The sequence below is a fragment of the Malaclemys terrapin genome, chromosome 2 (assembly GCF_027887155.1).
Source record: "Malaclemys terrapin pileata isolate rMalTer1 chromosome 2, rMalTer1.hap1, whole genome shotgun sequence".
Taxonomy (NCBI): Eukaryota; Metazoa; Chordata; order Testudines; family Emydidae; genus Malaclemys; species Malaclemys terrapin.
The window spans coordinates 229,357,591-229,374,132 of NC_071506.1; the positions used below are offsets into that span (position 1 = coordinate 229,357,591).

The 16,542-nt window shown below is 38.1% G+C and overlaps 1 protein-coding gene across 6 annotated transcripts in view; it reads right to left on the bottom strand.

Annotated features, from left to right (window-relative positions):
• Positions 1-1,027: 1,027 nt before the first annotated feature.
• ITGB8 (integrin subunit beta 8) overlaps positions 1,028-16,542 on the bottom strand; it is an 81,355-nt gene continuing 65,840 nt past the window's right edge. The window contains exons 11-16 of one of the 6 annotated variants that reach the window (XR_008444029.1): positions 16,311-16,536; positions 13,680-13,783; positions 11,845-12,008; positions 3,852-3,977; positions 1,842-2,082; positions 1,028-1,750 (exon numbers count right to left, since the gene is read on the bottom strand). Coding sequence is in view for 5 of the 6 variants with exons in the window: in XM_054020219.1 (XP_053876194.1) it covers positions 3,795-3,977; positions 11,845-12,008; positions 13,680-13,783; positions 16,311-16,536 (677 nt within the window). In the remaining variant the exon portion in view is untranslated. Of the gene's footprint in view, positions 2,083-3,298; positions 3,978-5,774; positions 11,749-11,843; positions 12,009-13,679; positions 13,784-16,310; positions 16,537-16,542 lie in introns of those variants that run through there. The other 5 variants (XM_054020220.1, XM_054020219.1, XM_054020222.1 and 2 more) reach the window with 5 other exon arrangements.

The window sequence follows — 16,542 nt, forward strand, 5'->3', positions numbered from 1 at the left end:
CACTGGTGGCTGAAATAAGGACAGATCTCCAGTGCAGGCAAGACCTTATTTATAAGAAGGGTGAGCTACTCGCACGGCTGGCTACTGATGGCTGGAATTGGAGCAAATACCATTTGGTCTTATTTTGATGTGTAATGTTTTGGGCTGGAGATGAGCCTGTGGAGTTGTATTTCAGATTATCCATTGGGACCTAGGTATTTCTGCAGAAAATAATAATTATAATAATTATACTTCAAAGATATTCCCAGTAAGGCTGATTATATCACTGTATTTTCACCAGATGAAACAACACTGGCACCTCTAGGAGGCAAAATGATGTATGTTAAGAGAAAAACATGCAAGATAAAGAGCTGGCTAGCTTTTAGGAGAACACTATGGGCCAAACCCTGGCTTCAGCTATGCACGTGCAATTCCCATTGAAGTTAGAGGGATGCCTATCAGCAGAATATGGTCTCCTGTTTTAGATGTCATTGTGTGGAATTTACTTATTTCTTCAAATGGACAGGATTTGGTCCTTTAAGCAGACTTTCGTAAATGCAAGCCCTCAGCTGCCCCTTCCCATTGTTTTCATGCTCAAAGTAAAACAAAAGTGGAACTATATTGATTAAGATTTGTATTTAGGATGGTATTGCCTCACCTTGCAAGGGCCTCCACACTTTAGCCCCAAGTTAATTCCTTTATGAAGCCTCAGTGGTTTGGACTCCAGAGAATCTTCTAAGGGCCTTCTTGCATGGGGATGAGATTTGCCCTTCACATGAGCACCAGCAGCACTCTGGGTTTTTTTCTTTTTCTCGCCTATCCATTTCTTGGTACAGAATCACTAAGATAAGCTACGGTGTTTTGGACCCTACTGTTCTATGAAGAGTGAAGTGCTTTGGGATCCTGTATGATGAAAGGTGCTATAGGAAGGTGAAATATTATATTGGTCTATATTAATCTGCATATTTTAAAGGATATTATAATCAGCCAAAAAGACATTTCACAGTGATTTAATTTTAGAAAAAAACACTTTATTTAATAGTTTTACTTTGTCCCACAATCATTGGGTTTACTGAGATTTCTGATCCACTTAGAGTTTATTCTGGATGTTTCAGGGATACCTAGTTATGAGTGTCACTTGTGATTTTACATTGGATATAACTGCAGTAATCCAGGCACTGTAGTCATAACAAAATTATAACACTGCCTAAGTTTGCAAAAGAATAACAATTCCTTTATCTCAAAGGCCACTGCAGGCTTCAATTTGCTGGCAAACACACGCATAATGCTAAGAGACATAGTAACCAGGTACTGATCAAATAAGCAGAAAGAATTTGGCAAGTTAAGGTACTTAAATTCCATGTGAACTAGGTCACTACTATTCAGCATCAAATTGCTCATATGAGATTAATTAAATTTAGTAACCCCACACTTTGCCCCATGAAGATTTCTACAGTGTTGCTGGAAGTATTGCCCATTTGATGAATTTTTATTTTTCAAGAAAATAGGACTATATTTATTTCTTATTAATATACTTAACAAAAAGTAACTAACAAGGAAAGCAGGATCCTTTTAGGAAAAAACCTGAACTACTAAACTGCACATTGCATTACAGTTTCAAGTAGTTCTATTCCAACCTCTCCATTTTCAGTGAAACAAATAGAGATAAATCTAAAATGAAAGAACCGTGTGGGTGGGGAAGCACAAATGAATGCTTCCCAATCCAATCAGGAACATATTAGGCAACAAATGAAGTTTTTCATTTTTTGGTCTGCAAAATAAAAATAAATATGTAAGAATTTTACTTTTTACATTATTAGAGGATCTCAAAAGGTTTTACAAATATTAATTGATGCACTCACTTTTGTAAATCAGATATAATTACATTATACCCATTTTCAGAGGCGAGATTTCAGGTGCTAAAGCACTGATAGTTCTGACTGACTTCAACTGGTATTTTGGTGGTCAGCAATTAAATCTGGCCTTATTAAGTGATTGCCCAATCACACAGAGAACAGTCAGTGAGCAAGCCAGAATTCTCAAGTCCTAATTTCATTCTTCAACCACTTGATAAGAATTTTCTCCGTTGGAGCTTTGGAGACACTTGAAACAAAACAGAGAAGAAAATCTTAAGTCAAGGCTAATATAAAATCATGGAAACCAAAAGGGCCTGGTTCTTTGGCTGGAATTTGATCCAACTAATTTTTATTTTTGATAATATGTAACACAGTAGCTGGTCCTTTTTCCTTCTTTTATACAACAATGTATTTTCTTAATAGGAAATTCAACTTTCTGCTGGTTTGCAGAACAGTCTGCATAAGCATTCTCCTTCATATCTATTCTTGAAGAAGAAGAAGGAGAAAACACTGACCTCCTAATGTTTGTCATATACAAGGTCTCACTTTCAAAGTCCTTTACAATAACTGAGCCATGGAAAATATACATGTGAGTAAACTCCATGTATTCCCATGTGCACAGATACACAGAGAAATTTCATAGTTACACAAACGCATGTTTATGCTCACCCACAACTAAGGTATTTGATGGGTACTGTGCACATTGTGTGGCATATCCATTGCAGAGGCCATGAAACAATGGGACCCACAGACTACAATTTAGCTTGAGAACCCCATTTATTTTAGGCTGAATAATCCCAAAAGAAACAACTGTGTCTTTTCCATGCTGCAAGAGACCCAGAAGGCTGTGGCTGCAGAGCAGGTCAAGTTGACCCATTTGAGAGTCGCTGTGCCCTGCACAATAGACTTCCTTCTCACCAAAAAATAATTACCAACATTGCTAAGAAGGCCGTTTGGGTCAATGGGTGAGATATCTGCAGTGAGGAGTCCTCAGTGGTGGACATCACATTCTCCATCAGCCAAATTCAGACCTGTTTCAAGTGCAGTTCAATTGATTTCCATCAACGGAGCTGCACACTCTTTTACAACAGTAATGAATCTGGCCAAATGTGTTGGTTTCTGTTTGCTAATTAAAATTTGACTGAATTTAAAAATATATTGGAGAGCTTCCCTTCAGTAACTGATACCTGAATGATTTGTTTTACTGGTAATAGTTTTATTGCATCTCCATTTACATTCACTAATGTCATTACAGAACAACAACATTCATATTTTGGGGCATTGTTTGGTTTGAAGGCAAGAAAATGATTAAAGGCCAGATGATGATCTGGGCTGAGTGAAAAGCACAGAAGCTGACGCGAAGCATGACACACTCTCGCCATGCAGCCTTGGTAGGCCCTGGGTCCAGGTATTAGAGGTTGGTGAGTGCTGTGCACCCATTACTCCCTATCATGGGGAACAGATCTTATTTACTGGGTTAGCTAAACATTTAGGGGTCAGTTCTTTGGACGTGCGCACACATGCACTCTCCCAACAGCATCAAGGGGAGCTAGCAGCTTCAGTACCACAAGCTATTCACCTTCTCAAACAGTTTCAGGCCAGGCAAGTAAGTTTTATTTATTTCGTACATTTTAAATGTTTTGTTATAAACCCAGTGTTGCAAGCACATATTTCCAAGGTTCTTTTCTTTATTGTAGATCAACAAAATAAAACCCTCCAACACCCTTCAAAATCCGCTCTTCTGCTAGTAATGTTCAGCTCAATAACAACTTCTTCTCCTCTCTGCCCCGTCCCATTGATCCTTTTCCGGTTGCTATAGTGCCACCATGTACTCCAGATCTTTACTCAAACTATCATTGTGCTTTTTAACACAGATCTTTTTGGTCAGCTCTCTCTCTCACTCACACAGACACAGACGACTCTTACACTTCTTTAGGTATGTTGAGTGAAATCTTGCCCTTAGCACAACGGGAATCCTGCAGAGACTGAAATTACACAATAGGGGAGTACACCTACATCACTGTTGTCAAATAAGTAGTTGAAGTTAGGGCCTCTTTCATCCCTAGGCTCTAGAGGCTGTAAGGTAGGTTTCCCTCCTCTTCTGAGAGCTTGAACTACAAGCTTTTTTCTTGTCAAAGGGATCTGCAAAACAGTATGAGTAACATTAGATTGGAGCCAAACCACCTTAATCCCCATTAGGGTCACTGACTATGCAATGAGGTGAATGACGTGAATAATAAGATATTATATGCTACAATGGTGCCAAAAACTATCACTATGTGGACAAATAACTGCATAATAGTCCAATTTAATAGCTGCATTTCACATCCTATGTGGAAAAAGAGAAAGGCTTCATAAAGCTCATTTACCATCATTCCACAACAGGTGTGAGCATTGGGAGATGCACCACATAGTTTGGTACCAGGACCACTGTCGTTAATGGGGAGAGGGCTTTGTAGGGGCATACGTTTATTTGCTATAGCTGATACTTTGCCTCTAACAGTTCCTCAACTTCGTCCTCTTCCACTGAAATTATGAAAATTGTGGTCATCGTTCTAACTTTTGAAAGAAAAAAAAAAGAGGTAAAATGGTACATTTTTCCTTTTCTTAACATTTAGAACATTCTCTTCTTATGTTGCCCTATGTCATTTCCAAGGTTTCTCTCTTGCGTTGCTGAGTCCAAGGGCTCATGTAAGTGACATACAGATTGTCATGAACACAGCAGCCCTTACTTGAATGCTAATTCTTGTCCTAGCACTGTTGTGCTATTTTCAATTAAACAAAAACAGTTCTTGCTAGAATTAGCAATTTATGGTCATGGTGAAAGAATGACTAAGGGGTAGGAAGTGATTATGTGAAACAAAACTGAGCTAAAAAGGGTAATTTTGGTGGTCACATCATAGGCAAGTTTTGAAAACAGTTCTGCTCATTTAGATTTTCTTGGCCCCCTGTCGGTCTCTGTAGTTGATCAGGTATGTTCTTAAAGCATAGACGTCCTTTTCATGTCAACGGTTTGGCCTAGAATTTTGTAGGGAAACCATTATGACCAGAATCAACACAAGAACGAAGTGCATGTCCCTTTCACAATTTACAGACACCATTTTGGCCAGTGTTAGAAAAGCAGCATAACTGTGTCCTATGAGGGTACAGATGTATGCTCAAAAGTACAACTCTATTCCAAGCCAACCCCAACAAGCCAATTCTTACCCAGAGTAGGAACAATGTGTAGAGAGAGGGAGGAGGAATATTTTTAGCCACGTATTAATATTCAAATCATGCCTTCATGCGCTCAGCTATGCTATGTTACACTCCTCTGCGGTTCAGAGACAGTTTACTGAGTAGTGTCTCAGCAATGTTTTAAAGGGCATGTCTACACTGCATCTGCTAGTGAGCTTCCCAGCCCAGGTCCACAGACTTGTGACAGTGGGTCTCATGCTAGTGCTCTAAAAATACACGTGTAGTCCTCGCAGCTCAGGCTGGAGCTGAGGCTCTGCAACCTCAAAGCACTGTCTACAAAGCTATTTTTAGAGCACTAGCAGGAGCGCTACTAGCACAAGTCAGGAAGGCTCACTTCCAGATGCAGCGTAGACATGCCCAAAGGGGAGTCAGATACTATTCCAACATACTCAATGCTGCCCATATGTTTGCTGATAAATTCCTAGCTACAGTGTCAGGCAGAAAGGACCATCATATGCTTTCATATGTTTACCTAAACCTAATAATCATGCATCTTAAGATTTTCATCCAGCACTCCTTATACAGTCCTATTCCATCATAGATCAGTTTTAAGCAAACTCCTCTTTCCTTAACATAGTTCTACAGACTAATGAACTACCTTTATATTCCTAGAGGAAGTGTGATAGTGAGGATAACAAACATTTTTTTAAAGCGTCAATGATAAAATACAAGCGTATTACAAAACATGACACTCCACAGGGATGAAATACTGCTTTTTTATTTTTTTAGAGAGCAAGTACAATAACGTTGCATTAACTTAATGCTATGTCATAGCTGTTACAGCTCTGATAGAAAAATAAACATCTCACAGTACACTACAGTGTCAATTCATTAATAAATATAATCAAAATAGAAGTTAGTAGTCAACTGAAATGAATAACCAGCTACAAAAGTATATTATTTTAAAGATAATAGTCAGAACATTTTCAGACAAATTTAAGTAGTGATTCATTTTAAAAATGTCATTTCAAGCTGGAAATGAACAATAAGAGTTACAAATATATTAAAAACCTGCTTCCCTTTCTAAAATGTTCTATGTATCAAACTTTTTAAATCTAAAGAATCATTATATATCCACATACTTTTTTTAAACAAAAGGCAGCACATTAAACATGAAGATAACCCCCATATTATATTAGTCATTTTCTCACTACTTTGCTAAATGAGACACTTTAAAGTAGTTTTATTTTTTGAAAACAGTAGTAAGTGTGAAATAGATCTCAGCACAGTGAATGTGTCTAACACGAATGTGTTTGCAAACAGGAAAAAAAGGAAGGTGGCTGGGGTGAAGCTGTGGCCACAATGAAAACTCCCATTGGCTTGAAAGAGGACAGGATTTCAACTCACATCAACATATGCCAGACATTTTACTCATTTTTTCCTAACTACGTACCTTGTTTCAAGAGTGTGCAACAGAAAAATAAAACAAAGAGGAAATGGTAGCTGAAGAGGAATTTCTAAAGCAAAAGAACTTCCTGGACATTTATTTTCAGAAAGAATCATCTTGAACAACATTAAAATATACTGGGCTCTAATTCTAAGCTAGCTTGTATTCTGTGCAACTGCACTGATTTGTCCCATTATATACAAATTATTCCTGCTAGGTAATTTTAACCTATTGCTAACATCAGTGTACAGTACACTCAAATTTCCCTTGACTTCTATCAGAGTTCTGGGTATAGAGCAATAGCTAAAAACAGTAACATTCTTCCTAACTACTGCTTCATTATTGTTTACCATGTAAATCTTATTTTTAGATTTCAAATGCATGGCATAAATGCTACGGATACATTTCATTTCTAATTTGATTGGACAGTTTGATAAATATAATGCAGTGAATCAATAACATTTCTTGCTCCACACCTTGGCATTTCCAACTAAAAATCAAAGCGGATGTATCTTTCAGAAGTGCATTTTTCTAACTGTGAATTGTACTGCTTACTTAGGGCCTGCTCCAAAGCCCACTGACGTCAATGAAAAAATTCCCACTGACTTCAATGGGCTTCAATTGAGGCTCATAGGGTCCAGTTCTACAACCCTACATCAAGTAGTCCCTCTTAGTCAGTTGCCAACATTGCCCTTTGTGTTTACATCAGGGAACAGGGTTAGGTACAGAGGGTGCAAACAGCCTCCTCATCTATGAAGGGGCTGGACACAAAATGGCCCTTACACTCTCCTATGCACAAGGAATATCTCGTGAGTGCCTCTGCCAGTCTAACCTCTTCAAAGTATCTGGGAAAGGACATGGTTCCCTGCACTGGCTAGCAGAACAGGTTGGGCGCAGAGGATGGATACTGTATTCTCTTCAAGGAGTGCACTCAAACCTCGCTCCCCAGAGCTCTTGGATGCATTCTGCCTGCTTTAGACATTGTGCCTCGTCAAGCCCCTCCTAAGGCAGTATATTTCTGCACATCCCTCAACCCCGAGCTGTGCCTTAAAGGGCATCATAAAACCCAACATGGCTAGTTGGAAGAGTAGGTGTTGCCTGAAAGTAAGTTTCACAGGTTCACTGTCGTAGTTAACAACACAGTCACAATCATACCCATGTATGGAAAAAAAGAACTAATTCCCCTGTGTGACTGGAGAAAGCAAGGGTATCAGAATATTTTACCACCCACAGCAAATTATTTCTTCTAATACAAAACCATACTTTACATAGGAGATTTTCGAGCCTCTCGCTGAAAAAAATTAATACAATTCAAATAACTGATAACATGTAAAGTATGTCCAGACAAATGTGATTTCTTTTGAAGGTCCACTTTAAACACCGCTTGTGAATATATGGGAGTATTTCAATCTGTCACAATGAAAATTCCACATACATCACGTGCACATTTTCTGAATGAACAAACCATTTCCCCATACTCACTTGTGACACTATAATAAATGTATTCATAGAGGTTGAAAGTAATTGACACTGAGTCACTGTAATTCTATGAGTGTTTTTTTTTAAATCAGAAGTAATGTGCACATATTTACTGCATAAGCATCTGTCCTTTCTAAAATATACACGAACAAGTAGTTAGAGATGAATAGGATTCAGCCCTCTCTACACTCAAGTATCTAGTTTAAGAACTAGAATAATGAAACCATTCATAGAGATGTTTAAACAAGGAACAACAATTTTTCTGCAGATGCTCATGTAAATATTGCGCTTATGGAGCATAAAGTAAAACAAATAAAATAAAAAGATCCCCAAATGACCAGTTAACAATACAAATATAGTACCTGTGTGTATTTCTTTAATGAAGTGTTCCATATTTTGGAGCTGGCCTACTGCCAAATTATTTGAAATGTTTCATTTTTCAGTGGGCTTAACTTTCTTCCATAAGCCTGTAGTGACTTTTGTTGAGGCCAAATGTTATATTTTTTGTTTGGAGGGAACACGTTAGAGGCACAATATAGAGAGAAGAAATCGTGATATGAACTATGTAGCACAAACTTGTTTACAGTAACTCACACACTAACTGCTACACAAAGCACAGCCACAGTACCGTAAGTGCTGATCAAATTTTTTGTGAATTATGGACTAAGTGCTTTCTCATTTAAGGTTATGTGCAAATGGGAGCATAGATCCCCACCATTGTGAGGCTTTTGTTGGGTCATTCCTCCTCTGCACCATCCCTTCTGAAAAGCAGGGCCAGTGGCCAAGGGGAACAGCTAGCAGGCAAGGCCACAGTTTCTCATGCATGGCAGCCATCAATGAGAATCAGGCACCATCTTGAGGCTCTTGTTCTGTCTGACCTTCTAAAGATTAGCTCTTGGCCTTCTGCATTGCTAGCAGCTAATTCTTTGTCAGTAGCCCGCTCGTAACCTCCTCCATGGTACATTAACGCAGTGGAAGGGGGAGTTACAACTACTCAGGACAGCAGCAGCTTACAATTAAATTTATGTTGCGAAGTTCCACTGATCCGAGTGGAATATAATGCATTGAGCAGCTGCTCTGATGGCAACATGCTGGCCATGCCCCCATTTGAGTAGAGCTGGAGTTCCAACAAAGTGCAACAGAAGGAGAGAAACAGCGATAGGACGTATTTTGGAGGTAGGGGGGAGATGTTACCATAAAGACCCCTTTCTCTCCTGTATATGAAGTCCCCAACTCCATTTCTGTTCAAGAATTTGACACTTGTGAACAATGAAGAGAAGTTATTTTAAACAGTTATAAGTTATTTTTACCAATTATATCACTTAAGTATATGTTGTCTTAAGGGCTATTGTATTTCATTCCAAGAGAATTAGGTTAAAAATCATATTCCATTATTTAAAGAATAGGTTCATATCTTTTGTGAAGCACATGGAATCTTTCAATTAAATAAACAGTTACTGATATCCAGACAGTACCCTGTTTCCTCCTCTCTTTAACAAGTTGTGGCCAGAACAATATTAAGTATGCTTATTTCACATGGGCCTTTATTCTGTTCCCAGTAAAGTCAATGGTAATCATCCCATTAACTTCCATGGGAGAAGGACTGAGTCCCACACTGTGCAGTATAAAGAAAAATAATTCAAGTTAATACAGTATAAAGTTGAACTGATTCACTGTAGTATACTTTTCAATAATCAATAATTAACAAATAAAAATGAAGGTTATCATGAACACAAATAAAATCAGTGTAATGTATTCCAATTTCTAGCGAGATGTTTTTAAGTTGTCTGAACTGAAGTTCAAATACTACTGTGATGTGTGACATAGAAATACTTAATAGAGGAGTTTAAAAGGTGGCTTATTAGGGGGAAGTATGTAGTGACTACCATTGATATCTAGAGCTGTTAGAACAATGACAATGGAAATTTTGAGCCATTGTCTTTGTAGGATTTTTTTTTCAAACCTCCATTTGATCAGTGTATTAGGGAATGCTGTCTGTGAAACACAACCCATAAAGCTGATTATCTATTCCAAATCCTGCATTCCTTTCACATGCACATCATTCCCAGATTTCAGTGGGACTTACTTGTACAGAAGGAATGCAGAATGGGGGGAATTCATTTTTCTCATTTCTTATAAGTATCTCAACCATGTCTATTCTGCCTTTTTTTTAAATAAAGACATTTCCCCCTTGTTTCAGTGAAACAAATACTCTCTGCAAAAGGCACAGATTAGTATTGAGTATCAGTATTTAGCACTGATAACATATGTTATGTCAGAGAATTTTTTGCCAACTAAATTTTAGTGCATATTTCAAAGAGGGTTACCAGGACTTCCTAACTTTATGACAATGTAAAAAAGTCAGTCTGATTACTAGTTGTGCACTTTATATGGCATATAGCAACAATACGACAGCCTCCATTGTTGCAGAGTTTGTTTTATGGAGAAGCGGAGTATCTTTGCACAATTTATTCTGTGGCACAAATTCTGCCCTCAGACGCATCCATATTGGTCCCATTGAATCTAGGAAGGATCTTGCCAACTTCTGAAGGCAGAATTTGAATCTACATTGGTCAATTCAACTAGTTCTCATGGGAAAATTCCTCTCCTTTTTTTCTGTATTCTTTTTCTTCTTCTGAAGTTGACACCTTCACATCCTACTGGATACATATCCCCGCAATTTAGGTGGTTAAATAAAGGATTCATGCAAACTGATTCTCTCAGCTAAAAAGTAGCAGATGTGGAAAAATCAGGCATATCAGATATTTAACAAGAAGAGAGCCCTTATTCGGCAAAACACTGGACTGTAGCTAGCAGACCAAATACAGCCCTGTTGTAATTCAACTGACTTCAGTGCAGCTCCTCTTGCCAACCCCAGAGCTGAATTTAGCCAGTGTGTTTAATTATTATGTAGCGTATTCCAGTCAGCTAAAACAAAAACACACTAGAATAACTCTCCCCCCCTTTCCCCTTTTTATACTGACTCAGTTTTCACATATCTTAAAATATATATAAAAGTCTCTATTTTGGAACAAAGGGAATACTAAAATGTATACACTTTATCACATATGAAGAATAAATCCTGTTTAAGTGACATTATAATCTGTAGATATTTAAAAATACCAGTAGTAACTAAGCACTCATTAATCCAGTTATTTTTGATAAGTAACTATAAGAAGATAAACTGATGTCAAAGCAGACAAGTGGAACTTCGAAAGGAAAACCATAAATGTTTTAAGAAGTATCATTTCTACATGTACAAGTACTCCAATAGCGCCATCTATTGCCATAATGTATAGGAATGTTAATATTTTAATCACAGTTTTGCCCATTCCCACAGCGCACATCAATACTAGCTACATGTAAAGTGAGATCAGTGCTTTGTCCCCCCTGTTCATATCTACATTCTATGCCATAACTAAATAAATTATTTTACATTAAAGTGCTACACCAACACTAATGGTCTTGAACAGTAGTAATGCACATTTCTCTTTCATAAAATACAGCAGCCATAACTTCAAACGTAGTCACAGTATGTGACTATGCTTACATGTTGGTTTGTTACAGTATTCAAAAAATGCATGCCACAAAAACAAATAGCATCAGTCAAGACTCTTACACAGTAAAAATAAGATAGCTTTTTAAAATTAGAAAATGATGGAAATAGAGATTTGCAGAAAACAGTCTTCAGAACTCGCACTTGAAAGTTTCATTTAATCGTAACTTGCTGATGTCGATATTTATTTCTTCTGGTTTGTCACGTCTGTATGTTACTGTTCTTGAACAAACAGTAGGCAAAAACATCTTATCCTTGAAGGAGAAGATACAGTTTAGCAACAAATAGCTAACACTTATATGCAAGCAAAAAAAAAAGGACTGAATATGATTTTCTCTGAAATCAATTACCTTCTTTGTTGCAGATGCTCTGTAATCTGAGGAAGATTTAACTTTATTGCTATTCCACTGTAGAATTATCTGCCTGATGATAAGTACAGTAAGCAACCCAATCAGAAATGTAACTATAAAGATTATAAAAAAGATTCTAAAGTAGTTTGGGTCAGAGAAACATTCTGCAATAAAAGGAAAACAAGAGTGTAAAGCTAAAATATTGATATGGGGCACCCATTAAACCTAGTTTGAATTTAACAGTGCACATTAATTTAGCATAGCTTCACTAAACCAAATTTCTAAAATAACCCCAAACGATTGCATGTGTGAAAGTATTTAATGAAGAAGGAATAATTATTCGCATTGCCATATGCAAACTATTTTTAAAATAGCTTTATCAGGAAAAAAATTCCAATTAGGAAGATCCAGATACAAGGTCACAACTTTTTTATTGTTTAATGTTACAGTAGCACCTAGAGGTCAGGACTCCATTGTGTTAGGCACACAACACAGTACCAGACAGTCTCTGCCCCAGACAAGACAGACAAAGTGTGGAAGGTAAAACTCAGGCTTGTCACTTTCCCTGCTGGTAAGTAGCACAGTCAGGAATAGAACCCAGGTCTCCTGACTCCTAGTCCCAGGCCCTATGCACTGCACCGCTTCTCTCAATAGTCTGGGCCTCTAATAGTTTTAAAAATCTACAGATCCTTCTCATAAATCCCAAATAGAATCTCTGTCACTTTTATATGACTCTTTAAAACAAAATGTCTACGTAAAGCTATTAACTGACAAAAAGTGATTACATATATGTAATTTTCTTAGCCATTTGGGCCCTGTCACTTGAATGGGCTTTGGATGTGTTTATTAATAGAGAAAGACTTTTACACACGCTCATTACCTTACAGCTGTGTATACTTAAGACACATTAAAATGTTTCATTGAGCTATGCGTTCTACTTCATTTGTTCAGCTCTCGTAATGTGAAATAATGTAAACATATGAGAAGTAGTAAAACATATGGCTACCATAATACATTTCTGTAAATCTTTCTTTAAACATTACTGAGGCAGGATTCACTATTGGATGCAACTTCTCAAGGATCTTGGAAATCTGATTTAGCAATGCTTGCCAATCACATTTCCTGTTATTATTTATCTTTCATTTTCCCTGAAGCAAAACAAACTTTCTTCAAACAATCACAATCTACTCTTGAAGAATATAAATGCTAACTAGAGCAAGGAATGTTATTACAGAAATATCTGTGCATCAGTGCCAATTTTTAAATCCATCATTCATACGAATATTTAAGCAGGACGATATCAGATTTAATTTTGTTACAAAATAACACGTCAAGATGTACTGCATTTTGCAGGGCTGAGGAAGGCAAAAGGGAAGGGAAGAGTGGAGGCTTTTTTACAATTAAGTATTAACTGTTAACAGGGCTGGCTCCAGGCACCAGCTTGACAAGCAGGTGCTTGGGGCGGCCACTTCGGAGAAGGGCGGCACGTCCAGCTATTCGGCGACAATTCGGCGGATGGTCCCTCACTCCAGCTCGGAACGAAGGACCTCCCACCGAATTGTCGCCACAGACCGCGATCGCGGGTTTTTTTTTTTTTTTTTGGGCTGCTTGGGGCGGCCAAAACCCTGGAGCCGGCCCTGACTGTTAACTGAGGGGAAAAATTCACCACAATGCAGAGGGCCTATACCGAGTCCTATACATAACTTACACTCAATTTTAAAGAATTAAATGATTCTTAAGTGATGCCAAGTGGGTTGTGTGGATCTTCTACTATGAATTTTGATGGCTTTCACACTTTTAATAAAATGATTAGGCAAAGCTAGGTTTTTACATACCTGATGTGGGATCAATATAATGCACCATATAAGCACATGAGGTTTTGCACTGGTCATGTGTAGTTTGTGATGCATTGTTAGAATAATGGCACTGAACGCAATTCCTGAAAATGAACATATAAATATAGCACTTAACCACCATTATAACTTCACTGCATTTTCCTTAAACGATTAAATCAACAGAATAATTATTGTGTTCAAATAATGTTCTCTTGCTGCTAGAAAAATACTGAAGCATTTATTTATTAACTTTGAGACATGCTGTCTCTCTCTTGCAATATTTTAACCCATTGTTATTTGCAGTATTGTTGTAGCCGAGTTGGTCCCAGGATATTAGAGAGACGAGGTGATATATTTTATTGGGCCAACTTCTGTTGGTGAAAGACAAGCTTTCAAGCTACCTAGAGCTAATAGAGTGACCAGAAGAAGAGCTTTGTGTAGCTTGAAAGCTTGTCTCTTTCACCAACAGATCCAATAAAAGATATTACCTCACTCACCTTGTCTCTCTACTTTAGCCCAATGTGGTTGTCAAAACTATTTGGTGAAAAGGAGTGAAGTAAAATAGTCAGATGCTGGCTCAAAGCCACCCTCCCCTGAACCTGGACTACACCTTGGGCTGTAGTCCACGAAAGCTTATGCTCTAATAAATTTGTTAGTCTCTAAGGTGCCGCAAGTACTCCTGTTCTTTTTGCGGATACAGACTAATACGGCTGCTACTCTGAAACCTTTCATGCTGTACATCTAAGGAGGTGCAGAATCTACCCCGTGGTTTCTTTAGCTATCAGATCCAAAAACTCAACATGAGCTACTAAAATAAAGGTGGGTTCTTTCCTTTCATGCATCATCAATAGTAATAACGATCCTGCAGTCCACTTATTCCCCCTTACACCACATTTTCACGGCATTCAATGAGATGCACAGTAATAATACAGGGAAACATTTAGCCTTGCAAATGGAATTCTTTTGATGATACATTAGGAAGAATAGACATGAACACTTTGTCTACACAGGGCTGGGTCTGCAGGGCCTACAGAATTAAAGTAGCAAACAACTAACTGTTGTGACTAAATGTCAACAGATCAGACTCTGAATACAAACAGGGAGTAGGTAGTGCCATCTTTAATACTACTTTCGGAGTAGAACTGAACTTTAAATGACTACAGAAAACAAATATCATTAATGTTACAAAAAATGCAATTGACTTTTTAATCAAATTGAGATAGATTGTTCAAAGGCATGGGCACTAACTCCCTTTGACTTTCAGTTATAACACAGATATTGTATTTTCACATCATTCTGTCTTAGCATTCACCTCTTCAGACATGGTCTGGAGTTTTCCTCCAACAGCATGTATACTAAACAGCTCAGAATTCAACTGACGAATATTAATTCTTTCTATTCTTACTGTTTACTTTTTTAGATGAAGGGTTAAATTGCCCACAATGGGGACTGCAGAATGATGCAACATTCCAGCAGGAGCTTTTGGAAGCAGCCTTCAGGAGCATGTAGTTCTTGCTACAATCTTTGAAAGAGTGGAGAATTTACTCCCCCTTGTTAGCCCAGCTCTGCTGGCTAGTGGGGAGGGAGACACATGGCTGAGGCCTGATCTACACGAGAAAATTAGATTGGCATAAGTATGTTGCTCCGGGGTGTGAAAACTCCACACCTCTGAGTAGCCTAGTTTAGTTGACCTAAGTCCCTGCACAGACAGTACTAGGTTGACAAAAGAATTCTGTCGACCTAGCTACCGCTTCTCAGGGAGGTGGATTACCTACACCAATGGGAGAATCCCTCTCGTCAGCGTAGATTGTGGCTACGCTGAAGCGCTACAGTGGTGCAGATGCAGCAGTGCAGCTGTGTTGCTGTCATGTTTTGACTGTAGACAAGCCCTTTGTCTCCAGGCTCATTCTTCCTTGTCTTATTTGGGGAGAGAGCACAAGGACAGGGTTGCGACTAGTCTCTCTACAAGGGTAAGCATGGCAACAGGATTGATCCCTTTCTACCTCTTCGCACATGGGAGCAGAACTACTCATCCTATGTATTCATCTTTAAAACTCAAAGGTGCACTTTTCCCCCAAGCCCTGTAGATGATGTATTCGGAACCAAATGAATGAATATACTACCCTCCTTTAATACTCTGTTCCCAAAACAACAGTGTTCCCTTAACCACTTATGAATAGCCTTGTTTTCATTGCAGCAACGTTATTTTTTATGCTTTAACCTTCCTGATAAAGGGTTAGTGATGTGTGTAGCAGATACCACTTTCAGACCATCTCTAAATTATTCCAGTTTAGTAATAACGCAGTGGGAAAATATGTTGCCATGATAATCCTGTATTTATGGAGAAATATATAAAACAACCATCTTGACTACAATTAATGGGATACTACAGGTAAAAAAAAAAAAAAGTAAGTTTCAGTGCAGTGCACGTGGATCTGAGCATGTCAGCATGAATACCTCAGCTGCAGATGAATTGTGCAGTCCAAGCCTCAAGTCGAGACTCAAAGCTTCATGTTTAAGTAAGGTTACACTGAGAATAAAATTCTAATGTATACAGCATCTAAATGGGAATATTCTGGGAAAGGACAACAACATTAAAAATGGAAATTAAGTCTAGTATTAGAAACATACCTGTTTTCGTCACAGGCATTGTTACAAGTAGGGCAATATTCACAAAACCGGCCAAAACTCCTTGGATCAGTGCACTCGCATTTTCCACATACACATGCTCCTCTTCCACTGCAAATCTGGCCTTTGGAATTCATGCAATGTTTTGCTGTCAATAGTGAACACTGACAGCGGTCACCTTCCCAGCCGCGAAAGCATTTACATTTACCAGCTTCACATTCACCATTGCCTGCAA